This window comes from Macrotis lagotis, chromosome 8 (genome assembly GCF_037893015.1).
Source record: "Macrotis lagotis isolate mMagLag1 chromosome 8, bilby.v1.9.chrom.fasta, whole genome shotgun sequence".
NCBI classification, from domain to species: Eukaryota; Metazoa; Chordata; class Mammalia; order Peramelemorphia; family Peramelidae; genus Macrotis; species Macrotis lagotis.
In genome coordinates, this window is record NC_133665.1 from 110,406,348 (window position 1) to 110,424,486 (window position 18,139).

At 44.9% G+C, this 18,139-nt stretch overlaps 1 protein-coding gene across 2 annotated transcripts in view; it reads left to right on the forward strand.

The window, feature by feature from the left end:
* Positions 1-18,123, forward strand: part of STAB1 (stabilin 1) — a 64,576-nt gene extending 46,453 nt beyond the window's left edge. For both annotated transcript variants that reach the window (XM_074198148.1, XM_074198149.1), the window contains 20 exons: positions 58-117; positions 695-871; positions 1,040-1,126; positions 1,785-1,931; positions 3,014-3,079; positions 3,234-3,414; positions 5,566-5,715; positions 6,228-6,332; positions 9,024-9,131; positions 9,576-9,769; positions 10,085-10,229; positions 10,319-10,452; positions 10,639-10,804; positions 10,928-11,037; positions 11,253-11,372; positions 15,345-15,491; positions 16,544-16,651; positions 17,180-17,320; positions 17,522-17,635; positions 17,772-18,123. In XM_074198148.1, coding sequence (XP_074054249.1) covers positions 58-117; positions 695-871; positions 1,040-1,126; positions 1,785-1,931; positions 3,014-3,079; positions 3,234-3,414; positions 5,566-5,715; positions 6,228-6,332; positions 9,024-9,131; positions 9,576-9,769; positions 10,085-10,229; positions 10,319-10,452; positions 10,639-10,804; positions 10,928-11,037; positions 11,253-11,372; positions 15,345-15,491; positions 16,544-16,651; positions 17,180-17,320; positions 17,522-17,635; positions 17,772-17,828 — 2,517 coding nt within the window. In that variant the 3' untranslated portion in view covers positions 17,829-18,123. The remainder of the gene's footprint in view (positions 1-57; positions 118-694; positions 872-1,039; positions 1,127-1,784; positions 1,932-3,013; positions 3,080-3,233; positions 3,415-5,565; positions 5,716-6,227; positions 6,333-9,023; positions 9,132-9,575; positions 9,770-10,084; positions 10,230-10,318; positions 10,453-10,638; positions 10,805-10,927; positions 11,038-11,252; positions 11,373-15,344; positions 15,492-16,543; positions 16,652-17,179; positions 17,321-17,521; positions 17,636-17,771) is intronic.
* The last annotated feature ends 16 nt before the right edge of the window (positions 18,124-18,139 follow it).

Sequence of the window (18,139 nt, forward strand, 5' to 3'; positions counted from 1 at the left end):
TTTACTTGTCTTTGTGATTTCTTTTTTCACGGCTTTGGGGGCTCCATTCATTTCCAGCAAAATATTACAGAAGCAGCTGAGAGCTGGGGCTATACCATCTTTAGCAAACTTTTGACGGTAACTGTCTATGTGAACTCCCATGTGTCTGTCCATTCTGATCCAGGTGTTTGCATGTAGGTGCAGATAAACTATCATTTATTGGTCTGGTCTAGACATGTCCATGGACATGTGTGTATCTACACACAGGTCTCTCTGTGTCTTAGTCAGTCATGTATTGATTAAAACTGGTGCCAAACTCCTGAGATACAAAGGAAGGAACGGGACAGTCCCTGTCTTGAAGAAGTGTACAGAACTTGTGTGTGTGTGTGTGTGTGTGTGTGTGTGTGTGTGTGTGTGTGCATGTGTACTTTGTTTGAGATAGATGTGTGTTTGGGAGGGGTGGAGAGTCCTCAGACCAGAGAGTTATTGTTTGGCCTCCTTGGAGCTAAAAGATGCTATGCTTCTCACCTTCTCTCCACCCGCAGCTGATGCTGCTCAGCCACCCCTCTCTGGTCATCATGCTCCAGAGGAAGGATGGGTCCCTGTCACTTAGAATGTCCTCCTTAGATCTGACCTCGGCAGCCAGGTTTAGTGGGTGTCTGGGTCTAGGAAAATAGCCACCTTCCCATTGTGACTAGGGTTAGGTCTTTTTCAGACCTCCAGGATGCTTCCAATGTTCCATGATCAGACCCACCAGCCCTTCACTGTTCTGTGGCCCTCGGATGAAGCCTTGAAAGCCCTCCCTCCCGAGCGGCAGGTTTGGCTCTACCATGAGGACCATCGAGAGAAGTTGGCAGCCATCCTGAGGGGCCACATGATCCGCAATGTCAAGGTGAGGATGGGCAGGGCTGGCTTCCTAACCAAACCTAATTCTTGGAGAGCCCACGGGATTCACCAGTTTTAATCCTAGAATAGCAACCTAGAATGCCTAGGGCCATCTTCCTTCCAGCCTTTGATCCTTTGAGGCTTTTGCTGAATTTTTCCCTTTGTCTTCCCTCAGGCTCTGGCCTCTGACATGCCCAACCTGGGGGAGCTCCGAACAATGCATGGCTCACCCATCTCCTTTTCCTGCAGCAAGAACCTGCCGGTAAGCAAAAGAAGCTAGGATGGGATGGGTCCATAACTAACCAGGATGCTCCAGAAACCACAGGTTCAGGTCTCCCTTAGACCTGACTGCCTCTTTAAAAAAAATTTTTTTTAAATTTAAGACAACAGGGTTAAGTGACTTGCCCAAGATTACACAGCTGGGCAATTATTAAATGTCTGAGGCTAGAAATGAACTCCGGTCCTCCTGACTCCAGGGCCAGTGCTCTATCCACTGCGTCACCTAGCGGCCCTTGACTGCCTCTTGAGCAACAATGGGGCCAGGAGAGCCCAGTCAAAAAGAAAGAACAAAGGGAAACAAAAGGGAAAAACTAAACCTGTCTTCAGGTTTCTGAAAGAGGTGGGATTTCCACCTAGGAATTAGAGGACCGGATAATATAGAGGGTCAAGTTGAATTGTGCCAGAGTAGATGAAGAGGAAGTTTGGAGGGTTGGAGGAGGACAAAGAAAGTTTCCTAGAACTTAGCATCTTGCAGCAGATTTCTCTAATATAATTCACTCAGTATCAATTCAGTGCATAGGAATTTTTTAAAAGGACCTTGGAATATTTTTAAAAAGGACCTTGGAATAGGGTTTGGATTGGGGGGGGGGGACATCAATTGGGGAAGTGGGAACATTTCCACCCTATCTTTCCCACTCCAGGGTGACCTCTTGGTTGGTGAGGGTGAAGCTCGGATTGTGCAACGACACATGGAGTTCCTGGGGGGCATTGCCTATGGCATTGACCAGCTCCTGGAGCCACCAGGACTGGGTTCTCGCTGTGACCATTATGTCAAAGAACAGTTGCCGGTCAGAAGAGCTGGGAGCTAATCCTGGGGCTGGAAGCGGGATGGGGGAGGCTGTGCTATTTGTGGTGATTTGGGAGAGAACCTGCTGGAGGGATCCCAGATTTAGAGCCTGAAGGAATCCTTGAGGTCATCTAGTTATCTTACAGATATGGTCAGAGAAGGCTCTAAGGTTACATAGGAAATAGGTAGGTGGACTACTGGAGGGGCCCCAGATTTAGAGCTAGGAGGGATCTTTGAGGTCATCTAGTCATCTTACAGATATGCCTGGAGGAGGTAACATAGGTAATAATTAGGAGGGCTAGAATTTGAATCCAAATTCTCTGATTATAAATACAGTGTCAATCCCAATGTAAGTGTTTGTGAGAAGAGTAAGTTGGGATATGCTTGTATCAGGAAGGAGGAGTTTTTTGAGACCTAGAAGGAACAGAAGAAAAAGTGGCTCCTATTGGGGGTCAGAAATGGAGGGCCAGGTCAGGTCCTTGAGGACGGAACTGGGGCTAAGAGGAGGAAACTCTGGAGTCAGTTACCTCTGACAGTCCCTTTTCTGCAGCCTTTAGGTAGGTTGTAAATTACTTTTTCTTGTGAAACCTTCTTTTGAGGTTAGAACCTAGAAGGAAACACTGAAGAAATGTCTGGACACAAACAAGGGTAGAGGGCATCGAAGGAGGTCTGGGACAGGCTGAGGGTGATGAAGTTGTCAGCAGGAACAAAAGAGAAGATGAGGAGTGGGAGCAAGGGAAGGGTGCCAAAGGTGCCCATAGCTGGGAGGGTTTCAGCTATATCCCTTACAGGTTCCTTCTCAGGGGAGAGGATTAGGGACAAGAGCCTTGGATTTGTATTCAGAAGGCCTGTGTCCAGATCCCGGGTCTGCTACTTATTATACGTGTGACTTACTATCTCTGAGCTCAGTTTCTTTCTTTGTTAAAAGAGGGAGTGGGGCTAGATGATTTCTAAGGTCTCTCAATTTTAAAAACAAACACAAAGGTACCCGAGGGGTTGGGAGCAAGTTGGTACTTGGGTGGAGGTGGGGAAGAGGAAGCCAGGAAGGGGTCATTGAGAGAATTGCCCATCTCTCTTCTTCAGACATTCAGACAGTTCTGTGGCTCCTGCACCATGCTTCCCCTTTGTCCTGTAGGATACAAGGATGAGGTAAAGAAAGAGGTGGACATGGGCGGGGGGGAGACTGGTCATTGTCTAGGAGGTGTGGACCCCGGGACTGGTGAATCTGGAGATCAGACCCAATCCCTCAGCCACACTCCCCCTTCGGCTGCCCTGATGGGACTCTCTCTTGACTGGTTCCTAGGGTGAGGTGGAGTTCTGCCTGAGGTCAGTCCCTTCGAGGAGACCTTTCTTTCTTAGATATAGCTACTACGATCCATTTTTATTCTCCCGAACGGCTCCAAAAACTGGCTGCCGCCGCCGTTGCTCTACAGTCACTTGGAAACCAGCTTGTTGCCAGGGACATTATGGCATCGACTGCCAAGGTCAGAGACCTCCAGACCACCCTTCTTGGTTTTCCTCTAACCCAACATCCTCAGCTCCTCAAGCTCAGCCCCTCCCTGGACTCTTTCCTTGATTTTTCCCAAACCTTAAATCAAGTTTGTGTGTGTGTGTGTGTCTGTCTCTGTGTCTTTGTCTGTGTGTGTGTGTGTGTGTGTGTGTGTGTGTGTGATAAATGTCCAGGCACAACTGAGATACCCAGTTGGACATGGAGAAGAGAAAATATTTCACAAAGGGGAGATGTTGGGAGTTAGGGACCAGTGGAGGACTCCCAGAAAAGGTGCCAGGGAGCTGGGTTTGGGAGAAAGGAATACCTTTCTTGACTCCCCCATGTGCTTCTCAGTCACTGCCTCTTGTAGCCTCTGCCCTTCTGCCATGTTCTTTTTCCAAGCCTGGGAAGTCTGAGTTCCCAGCTGTTCTGGGGGTGTCCTTGGCTCTATCCGAGGCTGAGGGTAAAGGCCACATGATTCCAGCTGATTCAGAGTTAGGGAAAGTCTGTGTTGGGTCCAGAACATACTTCTTCCTTCTCTAAGGAAGGCCTCCAGGAAGCCCCCCTTCTCTGGGGCCACTGGACCTGAAGTCTCCTCCCATCCACTGTTTCCATCCTACTCCATTTTTCAAAAGAATGTTCCTACCTCACTTGGTTGTGAGAAGGAAAAGAACCCTGGGTTTACAGTTGAGGGATCTGTGAAGTGGTCTAACCATGTTCCATGTGTAAAGTGTTTCACAAATATCATTTCATATTAGCCTCATAATAACCCTGAGAGGGAGGTGCTATTATTATCCTCAGTTTACAGATGAGGAAACTGAGGCAAATAGAGGTGAATTGACTCACCCAGGGTCACACAGCAAGTAAATGCCAGAGACTAGATCCCACCTTCTGGTTCTAAGTTGGAAACTAAGTTTCTGGTTTCTTTTTGAGCCATTCGACCTTAATGCCATTCAACACCATATTTCCCTGAGGAGAGTGACGTCTATGTGAATGGAGCAAAAGAGTATTGAGGGACCATTAGGCTTGGTGGAAAGATTCCTGCATTTGGTGTCAGAGTCCCTGGTTTCAAATACTAGTTTATGGGATTTTGTCTCAGTTACTTCTCTCTGTGACTCAGTTTCCTAATCTGTGAAATACAGATTGAACTCTATGATCTCCAAGATCCCTTCCAGATCTAAATCTGTCATTTGAGAAAGACTGGGAGGTAGACTTCTCAAGCCTTGGCAAACTAGTCAGAGATCAAGGAGAAGAGAGAAAGAAGAGTCAAAGGTGACGACACTGGGGTTAGGTGGCTAGGAGGACTCTGATACCAGACTCTGAAATCAGAATGGTGAAAATTAAATTAAATTAACTTAAAAAAATTAAAGAGGAACAACAATGAGTTCAGCTTGGGGCACATTGAGGGTGAGATGCTAGTATTGGGTGAACTGTCTAGCAGGCTGTTGTTATTCAATTATGTTCATATGCTACAACCTGTTCAATCTTTCCCCAATTGATGGGCATCCCCTTAGTTTCCAGTTATTTGACACCACAAAAAAGAGCTGCTATATTTTTGTACATGTGGGTTGTTCCCCCTTTTTTATGATCTCTTTGAGATACAGACTTAGTAGTGGTTTTTCTGGATGAAAGGGTATGCCCAGTTTGATAGTCCTTTGGGAATAGCTCCTAATTGGATCAGTTCATTACTCCACCAACAGTCCATTGGTGCCCCAGTTTTCCCACCTCCCTTTCAAAATTTATCATTTCCATTTTCTGTCATATTAGTCAATCTCTAGCAGGATATTGAAAAGGCATGGTGGAGCTCAGAGGGAGCCCAGGGAGAATTTGGTTTAATGACAAGAACTGTGGGGCAGGGAGTATTACCAGTATGACCCCCTTTTGGCAGATAGGGAAATCCAATGAGGCAACTGTCCAGGATTAACTAGCCAATACGAGGCAGACTGGGACCATTTGAACTAAGATTTCTAACTCCAGGGTCAGATCCCTTTCTACCACATACCACCTCATCATACCTCCCATTCAACCTTCTCTTCCCTTGTATCAGAGTGTTATTGACCACTTAGGAACCCCAACCTCTTGGGGAATCCTGGGAGGGGATTTCAGGGAGCTTGGGGCTCTAAGACTGACATTTCTCTACTTGCAGTTTGCCCAGGGGGACCAGAAAACCCCTGTAATGGCAATGGAGTGTGCCGCGATGGAATGATGGGGACAGGGACCTGTAGGTGCAACCAGGGCTTCAATGGGACAGCCTGTGAGCTCTGTGCTGCAGGAGCATTTGGCTCTCGCTGTCAAGGTGAGCTCCCTCTCCACTCGTAGACTCCTTTCACTCTGTTCCCCTGAAGAGTCTGTTGTTTGCAAGAACAAACCCCAAAATCTGAAAACGTTTTAGAAAGAAGTTTATTAGGTCATTTGGAAAGAAGGTGTGACTCCCTCTTGTGCAGGCACTGGAAGGTTTACATGATGTAGGATGGAGACAAGGGTACCTCATACAAATTTCCAGAGAGGGCAATTTGAAAGCAAGGGAGATTGAGATGGATATCGGTAAATATAAACAGTCAATAAAATTTGGGCAGAGTCAAAACATAAGGGGAACCCAAAATAAGCCCTGGATGAGTGAACCCAAAGTATTAACTCAGGACCTGGGGGGGACCCAAAATTCCTTACAATTATCCCTGTCATGACTGGAGAGTTACTGAGAGGGTGACATTCTGGGTCCCAACAATCTAGTTACTAAAAGTTAGATTTTAAATAGATATTTCCCAAGTTCATCCCCTTCCCTGACTCTCCCCTGCTCTGTTTCCACAGCTTGTCAATGCTCAGCCCATGGACAATGTGATGACGGCATGTCGGGTTCTGGCTTTTGCTTCTGCGATGAGGGTTGGAGTGGTCGGTACTGTGAGATAAAGCTGGGTGAGTAGGTCATGTGTATTCATGGGCTTGCATGTCTTGTTCCTTATGGAGATACAGAGTCCTGGGCCTGGGTTCCAGCCTCAGACACTAGCTGCATGATCCTGGGCAAATCACTTCACCTTGGTTTGCCTCATTTACCTCACTGTAAGGTGGTTCCAAACCCTGCAACCATTCATTCAATAGGTATTTATGAAATGTTTAGTTCAGGCAAGATTTTGTATCTAGTGCAGTGTCTACAGAGAAAAATAGAACACAGATATGTGGTTTTTTTAATTGATACTTTATTTTTCCAATTATATGTTATAGACGTTTTTCAACATTCATCCACTTGCTTATTTATAAGTTATACATCTTTCTATCACCCTCCCTTGCCATCCCCTCCTCCCCTTGGTAGCAAACAGTCTGGTAAAACTTGTACGTGTATATTTATGTTTAACATACTTACATTTTAGTCATTTTGTGTAAGAGGAATTGGGACTAAGGGAAAAGAAAAGAAAGAAAAACATGGGATAGGAAGGAAAAATCTAAGTTTTTAAGAAGTGAACATAATATCCATTTAGATTCTGTAGTTTTGGGGTTTTTTTTAATCTCTGGATATGGGGATGGCCTTGTCCATAATAGGTCTCCCAGGGTTGTTCTAGATCTCCAAACTGCTGAGAGAAGCTGCTTCCAATATGGTTGATCAACTCACAATATTGTTAATGTGTACAATGTTCTCTTGGTTCTGCTTCCTTTGCTCAGCATTAGTTCATGCAATTTTTTTTCCATGTTTCTATAAATTCCAACCATTCATGGTTTTATATATACTATTTTTTTTAGGGTTTTTGCAAGGCAAATGGGGTTAAGTGGCTTGCCCAAGGCCACACGGCTAGGTAATTATTAAGTCTCTGAGACCGGATTTGAACCCAGGTACTCCTGACTCCAGGGCCGGTGCTTTATCCACTACGCCACCTAGCCACCCCTATATATATACATATACATATACATATACATATACATATACATATACATATACATATACATATACATATACATATACATATACATATACATATACATATACATATACATATACATATATATATACTATTTTTAAAGAATTTGAACTTTAATAAACACACAGACAGCTGTGAAAATCCTCAATTAGAAACCAAAATTGAAAGCCTGAAAATATAAGGAGAGGTTAATAAAATTGAAAATAAAAAAGTTGAACTAATATAGGAGCTGTTTTTATGAAAATAAAATAGATAAACCATTGGTTCATTTGATTAACAAGAAAATCAAATTACCAGTCTAATAATGAAAAGAGTGACTGTACCACCAATGAAGATGAAATTAAAGCAATTACCAGGGGTGGCTAGATGGCATAGTGGATAAAGCACCGGCCCTGGAGTCAGGAGTACCTGGGTTCAAGTCCGGTCTCAGACACTTAATAATTACCTAGCCTTGTGGCCTTGGGCAAGCCACTTAACCCCATTTGCCTTGCAAAAACCTAAAAAAAAAAAAGCAATTACCAGCAGCTATTTTACCTAATTATATGACAATAAAATTGACAATCTAAACAAAATGGATGAATATTTGCTAAAACATAAATTGCCTAAATAAACAGAACAGGATATAGAATACTTATAAACCTCATTTTAGAAAAAGAAATTGAACTAGCCATAAAGGAACTCCTTAAGAAAAAAATCCCCAGGACTAGATGGATCTATAAGGAAATTCTACCAAACATTTAAAGAACAATTAATTCCAATACTATATAAATGATATGAAAATAATAAGACATTCTATTAAAATCATCCTATGATACAAATAGGATTTTGATATTTAACACCAAGGAGAGCAAAAATAGAGTAAGAAAATTTTAGACCAATCTCCCAATATTAATGCAAAAAATTTTAAATAAAATATCAGCAAGGAGATTATAATAACATATCCTAATGCTCATACATTATGATCAGGTGGGTTTTATACTTTGAATGCAGAGTGCTTTCAATATTAGGAAAACCTGCAGCATAATTGACCATAACAATGAGAAAAACACAAAAACCACATTAATATATCAATAGAGGCAGAAAATGCTTTTGGCAAAATATAGCACACATTCCTACTTAAAATCATTAGAAAGCATAAGAATAAATGAAACCTTTTTTAAAATAATAAGTAGTAGCTATCTAAAAACCAAGAGTAAACATTATATGCAAATGAAAGGACAAAGGATCAAGGCAGGCAAAACTTTGCTCAGCTTCCTCTGTGCTAAATCTTCACTTTGGACCACTTTTCTCACCCCAAAACCTTCATGGCTTCTGAGCTGATCTGACCCTCCTTCTACCACTACTACCTTATCTCAGTGTCCAGGTCCCAACTCCTCTATTCTTTCTTTTCTTGCCCTCTGCTGATGCCCACCCCTTCATCTTATTCATGAGGGAAATGAGTTTTACAACTTTCAAATCAGAACTGCCCTAGTGAGAACAAGATGCTTCCCAAGTAGGGTTTGACCGTGCCTGGTCTGGTCCAGTGATTCCCAAGCTTCTAGGAGGGTCCAGAGCTGGAGTTTGGGGTGGGGCAGAGGCCATGGTGAAAGGGCAGGGATGGTGAATAAAACTGTCTGGGCAGTGGAAGCAGGGGGGGAATCTGGGAAACTGGGACCCAGGTCACTGATGCTACCTCTAATTGGTGGGGGGGAGGCAGATGTGCAGCCTGTTTGCACCCCACCCTGCGATGACCACGCAGTATGTCGAAAGGACAATGTCTGTGAATGCAATCTGGACTATGAGGGGGATGGCCGACGATGCACAGGTAAGGTTAGCCCCTTCTCCAATGTGAGTCCCACCCTGGTTTGCATCGAACTCTGCCATTAGGGAGCTTCCAGCTTGGAGACAAAGAGGTGGAGCAGACCAAAGTCTGGGAGTTCACAATTTGGACAAGTTAAGGAAGACAGGGAAGTTTCCTACCTGGGGACCAGTATGTGACATTTATAAGCTGTCCTAAAAGTTGTAGTGCACTTTTAAGATCTTAAAACAGAATTAAAACTTTTTAGACCACCCCTTATAATTAGGTGCTAGGTTATTTTTTTTCAGGCTAAAATGTGCTACAGGTTTTCAATATGGGCTGGAGTAGTCAGGGAGGGTTCTTGGAGATGGCCCCAGAGCTCCCCTGAGCAGAAAAGCGTCATAGGCTAGCTAGTGAGGTTGGGATGGCGCTTTGCTTATTTACCCTGGGCTGGTCTCCCACCTTTTCCAGTGATTGACCATTGTCAGAATGGACATGGAGGCTGTAACCAGCATGCCAACTGCAGCCAACAGGGTGTAGTTGTGACTTGCACTTGCCACCCTGACTATGAAGGCGATGGAGTATTCTGTCGTGCCCGGGACCGCTGTGCCGATGGCCAGAATGGAGGCTGTAGCGAGCATGCAGACTGCATCAGCACTGGCCCGGTGAGTGGCTCTTGGGTCTGATCCCAGTCCTGACCCCAGCCTAGCTTCCCTTCTGGGGCCCTGCCCCCAACTTCTCCCTGAGCTGTTGAGAGGAAGGGAAGAGATGGTTTGGGCATGGGGTCCAATCTTCAGAAGTTGCTTTTGCCCTGCCTCCCTAAATGGTCCTCATCCTTCTTTTGTTCCTTTAGCCAGGTTGGCCCAGCCTTCTGCCTCTTGCTGGTCTCTCTAGTCTTCTGGGAGCAGAGAGGCAAGAAGAGGCTTCTTGGGGAGGCCTGGGGACTGAGGGGGGTATTGAGGTCATTGGTGCCCCCTTAGAATACCCGCCGCTGTGAGTGTCGAGCTGGCTATGTGGGGAATGGACTGCAGTGCCTGGTAGAGGCTGTGCCCCCTGAGGATCGATGCTTGGAGACGCCTGGGCCCTGCCACCCTGATGCCACCTGTACTGATCTGCACTTCCAAGGTCACAGCTTCCTCTCCCCACCACATCCTATTGTCTTACTTGTCCCCCTTCTTGGTCCAGGGGTCTGACCTGTAACCTTCTGTCTATAGAGAAACGGGCTGGAGTGTTCCACTTGCAGTCTCAGGAGGGCAAGTACAGACTGACCTTCAAGGAAGCAGGGGAGCAATGTGTGGCCCAGGGTGCTGTCTTAGCTTCCTTGGCTCAGCTTTCAGCGGCTCAGCAGGTGAAGTAGAGGGCAGGGGGCAAGGCCTAGTGGTAGCTAGGATGAGCCTGGGGCAAATATCTTTGGGGGGACAAGTTGGGAGTTGTCTATGGCTGCTGAGCAGGGCAGTGGTCTGGAGGAGGTTGGGGAGGATCTAGTTTTAGCCTGTGCCAGCTTCTTCCCTTTCTCATTCACCAAATTCTTCAGCTTGGTTTCCACCTGTGCCTGATGGGCTGGCTATCCAACGGCACAGCAGCATACCCCAGTGCCTACCCCAGTACCAGCTGTGACTCCAATCAAGTGGGCATTATCACCCGGGAAGCCCAGAACAAGCTCAGTGAACGCTGGGATGCCTACTGCTACCGTGTACAGGGTGAGGGGTCATGGGGTCTTTTCTAGCCTCTGGGCTTGGCTCAAAGAGTGGGAGGGAGCAGCAGGGGGCTCTTGCAGGGTTTTCTTTTCTTTTCAGGGTTTAATTCTCCCATCCCCCATCCAGATGTGATGTGCAAATGCCAAGATGGCTTTGTGGGCGACGGGGATACAGTCTGTAATGGAAAGCTGCTGGATGTCCTGGCTGCCAATGCCAACTTCTCCACCTTCTATGGGGTTTGTGGAATGGAAAGACATTGAACCAAATGGGGTTGGGGGTGGAGGCCTGCAGGTTTTGGGTTGTGACAGAAGGGGGAATGTTGCTTTTCTTCCTAGAAGTCTTTGGGGTTAATATGGGCTACTTTAATCAAAAATGGGAGGCAGAGAAATGGGGCTTTTGTCCTATCAGCCCTCATCTACTTCTCCTTTCCTCCCTGCTCCCCTTCCCTCAGTTACTGCTAGATTATGCCAACACCACACAGCAAGGTCTAGAGTTTCTTGGCTTCCTATCAGATGAGATGACCTTCAAGACACTCTTCGTCCCCATCAACTCTGGGTTTGGGGACAATGTGGTGAGTAGGGGTTACAGAGAAGAAGGATCAGCACCCTAAATGTGCTTTGCCATTTATTTTATCCCCCATATTATATTTTATTTTCCCTCAGTTACATGTAAAAACAAGTTTTAACATTAACATTTTAACATTTTTTTTAAACTTTGAGTTCTAATTTCTCTCCCTTCTTCCCACTCCACTCCACTGAGAAAGCAAGTTGTTTATTTTAGGTTAAAAATATGTAGGCATGCAAAACATTACCATAATAGTCATATTGTGAGAGTAAACATAGCCCCTCCTCCCTCAAAAAATAGAGAAATAGAGAAAATAAAGTTTTTTTAAAAGTATGCTTCAGGGGCCGCTAGGTAGCACAGTAGATAGAGCATCAGCCCTGGAGTCAGGAGTACCAGAGTTCAAATCCAGACTCAGATACTTAATAATTACCTAGCTGTGTGGCCTTGGGCAAAGTCACTTAACCCTGTTTGCCTTGCAAAAAAAAAAAAAGTATGCTTCAATCTGTACTCAGATACCACCAGCTCTGCCTCTGGGGATGAATAGTATTCTTTATCATAAGTGCTTCAGTTTTCTTGGGTCACAGCCTTGCTGAGAAATGGAGAGTCATTCACAGCTTATCATCCTGCAATATTGCTGTTACTTTGCATATAGAACATTTTCTATTGCATCTGTTCATGTAAGTCTTTCCAGGTTTTTCAGAGAGGATCCTGTTCATTTCTTATGGCAGAGGAGCATTCCATCATAATCACATACCACAACTGTTCAGCCACTCCCAAAATTGAGGCATCCCCTCAATTTATAGATCCTTGTCACCAGAAAAGAGCTCCTATAACTACCCTTATACATATGGGTCCTTTTCCTTCCTGTTTTCCATTTCTTCTGGAATATAGACCTGGTAGTGGCATTGCTCGGTCAAAGGGTAGCCATGGTTTTATAGCTCTTTGGACATAGTTCCAAATTGCTCTACAGATTTGTTGAATCCTTTCACAACTACGCCAACAGTGCATTAATATCTCTTTTTATCTACATCCCTTCTAACATTTATCATTTTCTCTTTATGTCCTATTATAGTACCTCAGAATTGTTCTCCAATTGTTTCTCATTTTTAGTACATTTTTTAAAAAATTTGGCCACAGATAGTATCGATAACCTCATCTAAAAAATGTTCATATCTTTTGATCATTAACAATTGGGGAATGGCTCTTATTTTTTATAAATTTGACTCAGTTCTCTGTGTTTGAGAAATGAGATCTTTATCAGAGAAACTTTGTTTCAATATTTTTCCCCACAGTTACTATTATTAACTTTATTGCCCTCCAACCTATTCCCTCCATACCATTTATTCTATTTTCTCTCTCCTTTCATCCTCAAAAGTGTTTTGCATCTGGCTTCCCACTCCCACAGTCTTCCCTCAATTCTATCACTTCTCCTCCCCTTTTCTCCCATTCCCTTCCCCCTCCTACTTTTCTCTAGGTTGAGAGATTTCTATATCAAATTGAATATATATGTCATTCCCTCTCTGAGCCAGTTTCAATGAGAGTAAGGTTTACTCGTTCCTTCTCATCCCCACCCCCACACTACAGCAAATGCTTTTTCTTACCTCTTTTATGTGAAGTGACTTACCCCATTATACCTTCCCCTTTCCCTTTTTCCCCAGTATTTTCCTTTCTCACTCCTTAACTCCATCTTTTTTAATACATTGTCCCTTCACATTTAACTCCCACCTATTTATACATGCTCCTTCTAACTGCCCTAATAAATGAGAAAGTTTGTATTTCAGTATCAATTATCAGTATCATCTTTCCTGCAGGAATATAAGCAGTTCAACATCATTAAGTTCCTTATGATTTCCCTTTTCTGTTAACCTTTTTAATGCTTCACTTGACTCTCATATTTGAAGATCAGATTTTCTGTTCCGCTATGGTCTTTTCATCAGGAAAGTTTGTAAGTCCCCTATTTCACTGAATATCCATTTTTCCCCCTGAAAGAGTATGTTCAGTTTTGCTGAGTAGTTGATTCTCTGCTGTAATCCAAGTTCTTTTGCCTTCCAGAATATCATATTCCAAGCCCTTAATGTAGAAGCTGCTAAATCTTGTGTTATCATGACTGTGGTGCCATAATAATTGAATTGTTCCTTTCTGGCTGTTTGCAGTATTTTTTTCCTTGACCTGGGAGCTCTTAAATTTGACTATAATATTCCTGGGTAGTTTCTTTTTGGGACTTCTTTCAGGAGATGATTGTTGGATTCTTTCAATTTCTATTTTACCCTCTGCTTCTAGACTATCAGAAGTTTTCCTTGATAATTTCTTGAAAGATTAGGCCAACAGCTGATGTCAGGAGATGGCTGTCAGAGGACATTTGGCCAACTTTAACTGTGTTGTATTGTATTTTGTTTCTTGTGAGGGGTTCTATGTACATAGTAGATCTGCAAGAAGTGTTTTCTATATGGATTATTAAAAGCTATGATATACAGATTTCATTAAATTAATTATTGAATTAAAAAAAAAGATTAGACCAAGGTCCTTTTTTTGATCATGGCTTTCAGCAAGTCCAGTAGTTTTTTTTTTAATTGTCTCTCCTAGATCTATTTTCCAGTTGTTTTTCCAATGTTCTATCTACTCTAGTGTTCTATTTCAGCTGTTTTCTCCAAGGAGATATTTCACATTTTCTTCTAGTTTTTCATTTTTTTTGGCTTTGTCTTATGGTTTCTTGATTTCTCACAAAGTCATCAGCTTTCCTTTGCTTCATTCTATATTTTAAGAAATTGTTTTCTTCAGAGAGCTTTTGTATATCTTTTTTCCATTTGGTCAACTCTGCTTTTTAAGGCATCCTTCTACTCATTGACATTTTGGACCTCTTTTTCCATTTGGCCCAGTCTGGTATTTATGATGCTATTTTCTTCAGTAGTTTTTTTTTTATGTCTCCTTCACTAAGCTGCTGACTCAGTTTTCATGATTTTTCAGCATTTCTAGTTCCAATTTATTATTTTTTTTTCACTTTTGCAAGGCAATGGGGTTAAGTGGCTTGCCCAAGGCCATACAGCTAGGTAATTATTAAGTGTCTGAGGCCGGATTTGAACTCAGGTCCTCCTGACTCCAGGGCCGGTGCTCTATCCACTACATCATCTAGCCACCCCCTTTCAAAGTCCTTTTCGAGCTCTTCCATGATCTGAGACCAATTCATATTTTTCTTGGAGTCATTGATGTAAAAGCTTTGAGTTTGTTACCTTCTTCTGAGTGTAAATTTTCATCTGATGACCAGAGTAACTGTCTATGATCAGATTTTTTTCCTTTTGTTGTTTGCTCATTGGTGGAGGGTACTTGTCCCAAACTTTTTGGGGTTTTTTGCAACTGTTTTCAGAGATACTTCTAGGATCTGCAAGTTTTCAGTTCTTCCATCTCTTCTAAGGAGAAGTTTGTTCTCCTTTCCTGGCCTGTACTTTTTTCTGTGGATGACCACAAGTGCTCCTTTCAGCTCTGGAATCACGAGGAGGGACCTTGCTCCACTCTGGCTATAAGCTCTGTTGTGTTTCTGTGACTTTTCCCAGAACTGGGACCCAAGACATCTGAGCATCAGAGTCTTGCTTCAAAGAGAGCAAAGAGACCCCTATAATCTCCTTCTGATCCCCTTACTATCCGGCTGAGAGCTGCTTCTGCTGCTTCAGTGGCTCCCGAGATCTGTTCCTGGTCTGGTGGACAGGGTCTGAATTGCTGAGGCCTGTACTAGATGGTGCAGCAGATTTTTCTTGCTGACCTTCCAAGGTGTCCTGGGTTCTGCTGCCCTAGAATTTGTTTAGAGTCATAATTTAAAAGTATTTGGAGTGGTTTGAGGAGAACTTGGATGAGTCCCTTCCTTTACTCTGTCTGATGCTCTGACTTTTCTAAGGTAGAAGGTTGTGTGTCATGGTCATCGAGGATGTGGTTAAATAGAGAGAGAGTCTGAAAGCATGCCATTGGGTGATGATGTATTTTTCCCCAGACTCTGAGCTGGAAGGACTTGGAGCTCCATGCTTCGAATGTCACCTTTCTGAGCCTGAACCTCAGCCAGAGCGCCCTCCTTCCTTCCCACTCAGGCTACCATCTTTTCATCAGTAATTCTTCAACTGGAAACAATACCCTGTTCAAGGTAAGACCTCTGAGACCACCAACTGGTCTCTTGATCCCCTCTCTTGCCCTCTGTTCCCTTGGCCTCCTCTTGTAAGACCTGACCCTTACTTCCTTATCTGTAGACTCAGATGACCATCTAACAGTATCCAGAAAGGAATGTATACATGGATCTCTAAGGATCTCTAAGGGATCTGTGGACCCTAAGTTAAGAAATCCTGTATTCATGCATTTTTAGAGCAAAATTGCATAAAAAATGCTAAGCAAAGATTTGCTCTCACTTAAAGAAATGAGATTAAAACAAATAGAAGGATGTGTTTACCTTATAGAGCTTTGGAGTCTTACCTTACCCCTCCCCTTTGGCAGTAAGAGAAGCTGATTGAGGGGTTATAGAGAATATTTGGTAAATAACAACTTTATTATTTGGAAATAATCTGTTTATTTTCTTATACTCTAGGGTCTGTTTCCATTCACATATGCTAGGAGCGAGGGAAGGGTTTACTATAAAATCAAGACACTAGATACCCCTAGCCTAAGCTATCCCTCAGTTGACCATTGTCTATGAATAAATGGTTCCTCTCCCATATTTCTGGTGTCTCTTTTGGCTTCCCCACAGGACCCTTCCATATGGCTTCAGGAGCCTCTTCCAGGAGGCAGCACATTGACTCATGTACCATCAGTGCTTATTTATTTCTGCTTCTTTTACCAACTTCCAAATCCTGGGCAGCACCAAGTCTTTATTTTAGCAAGTCTCTATCTTCCCCCCAATTCTGCTCAGCTGCAGTCTACGGACCATGCCAGAACAAAACTCCCTTGCAGACCTCCAGCTGCCAATACAAAGGAGATACATGCCAATGGTCCATCCTCTAGTCATGGAAGATGTCTTATTCTTCTAGCTCAGGAACATAATTTAGGTCTCGGGATCTAAACATTTCCTAGTGGAGGGCCTTGCTACTGTTGGGTTACTCTTGTCTTGTGACTGAGGGAGTGGGTCCCAGTCAAGAGCCAGATCTGGCTAATGCTAAACTGGGCCAGAAAGTGATGCCATAAGGAGTCATGACTTTCCCTATTCAGGAGGACCCTGATGTGGTGAGAGTCAGCACTGTTGTGGAGTGGGATATCATTGCCTTCAATGGCATTATCCATGCCATCGAGAGCCCCCTCACTGCACCCCCAGAGCTGGTAAGTGCCCCTTTTTGTGAGAGCAAGGGTCTGGGGTGGAATTAGTTAACAATCTGGAATGCTGGAGTCAATGGAGGCTATGGGAAGGACCCTAATAAAGGAACTCAAGAGCATCCAAAGGGAGCAGTCAAGTTAGGGAAGAGTCTTGTGTCCAGATTAGATAAGGATGGATTGATAGAGCTAGGGTTTGACCGGACAAGATTAGGGGAAGGTGGGTATGATAGCTGTCCTGTACTTGAAGGACTTTCAAATGGAAGAAGGATTAGACATGTTGTCATCTAGCCCAGATGGAACAATCAGATGCGATGTTTGGAGGAAAATTTAGTTTTAATTTAATTTAAAACTCAACTAGTTAGGGGGGTTGGGCTGCTTTGGGAGGTGGGTTTGCATGGGAAGTTTTTGAGAAGATGCTCAGATGTCTAGGTCTAAAATTTTGTGATTCTCCTTTTTTTGGATCGAGCAGCTTGGATGCTCAGGGTGGGAGTCTGGGGGCATTCACAGCAGCCTAGAGCTCCACTCTGTTTGCAGGTGATTACCTTGGCAAGTACCGCCACTTCTGTAGCAGTTGGCACATCCGTTGCATTGGGAGCAGGGCTGGTTTTAGGACTGATGGCGCTGTATTTCCACTACAAAGTCAAGGGCCAAGGATTCCAGTTCCACTATTTCAAGGTTAATGGGAAGGGAATGGGTTGGGGGAGGACTGTCAAGGCAGGAAGACCTTCAAACCCGCTCCCCCTTCAAGCCCTCTCTCCTTCCTCCCCCTGTTCTGCTTTTAGCTTGCGCCCCCCTTTTCCTAGAAGGGACCCCCCCTCCCTTATCGGCCGCCCCCCCCCCCCACTGCCACCAGCTTGCCTCTGTCCCTACTTTTAGGCTGAAGATGACGACGATGATTTCTCCCCCTGGCAAGGAGGCCCCAGTCCACCCCTGATCTCCGTGCCCAATCCCACTTTTGACGGGCACCAAACCTTCTATGAGCCCTTTGACGTGAGTAGCCGCTTGGGGGCAGCGCGCGGGCGGCACAGTCCGTGACTCCGGCCCCGCCTCGGACCTTGACTTCGGGGCCCGCAGCCCGTGCAGGGGCGCCCCGAGGAAAGGCTCAGCCGCCCCCTTTCCTCCTCAGGACTCGCTACTCGAGAAGGACTTTGCGGACACCCGCAGGATCCTGGAGGAGGAGTAGCCTCGGGGGTGCTGGTGCCGGCTCCGCCCCCACCCCAGACGCGGATGTTTACACGGGGGGCCGGGGCCGGCGCGGACCGAGCCCTCCCCCCGGCCCGGGCTGAGGGCGGCAGGGGCAGCGGCCGCCCCCGGGCTCGGACGTTTATTTGTCTTCCGTGAGGACTCTTACTGCACAGAGCGGGAGCCTGGGACCTGGGTTCCGGGGCCGCCCCGCCCCCACTCTCCCCGGAGGCGGGAGGGGCGGGGCGGGGCCTCGCACTCTCCTGTCACTCCAAAAATAAAGTTCTGGCGCCCGTGCGCTGTGGGCCCTGT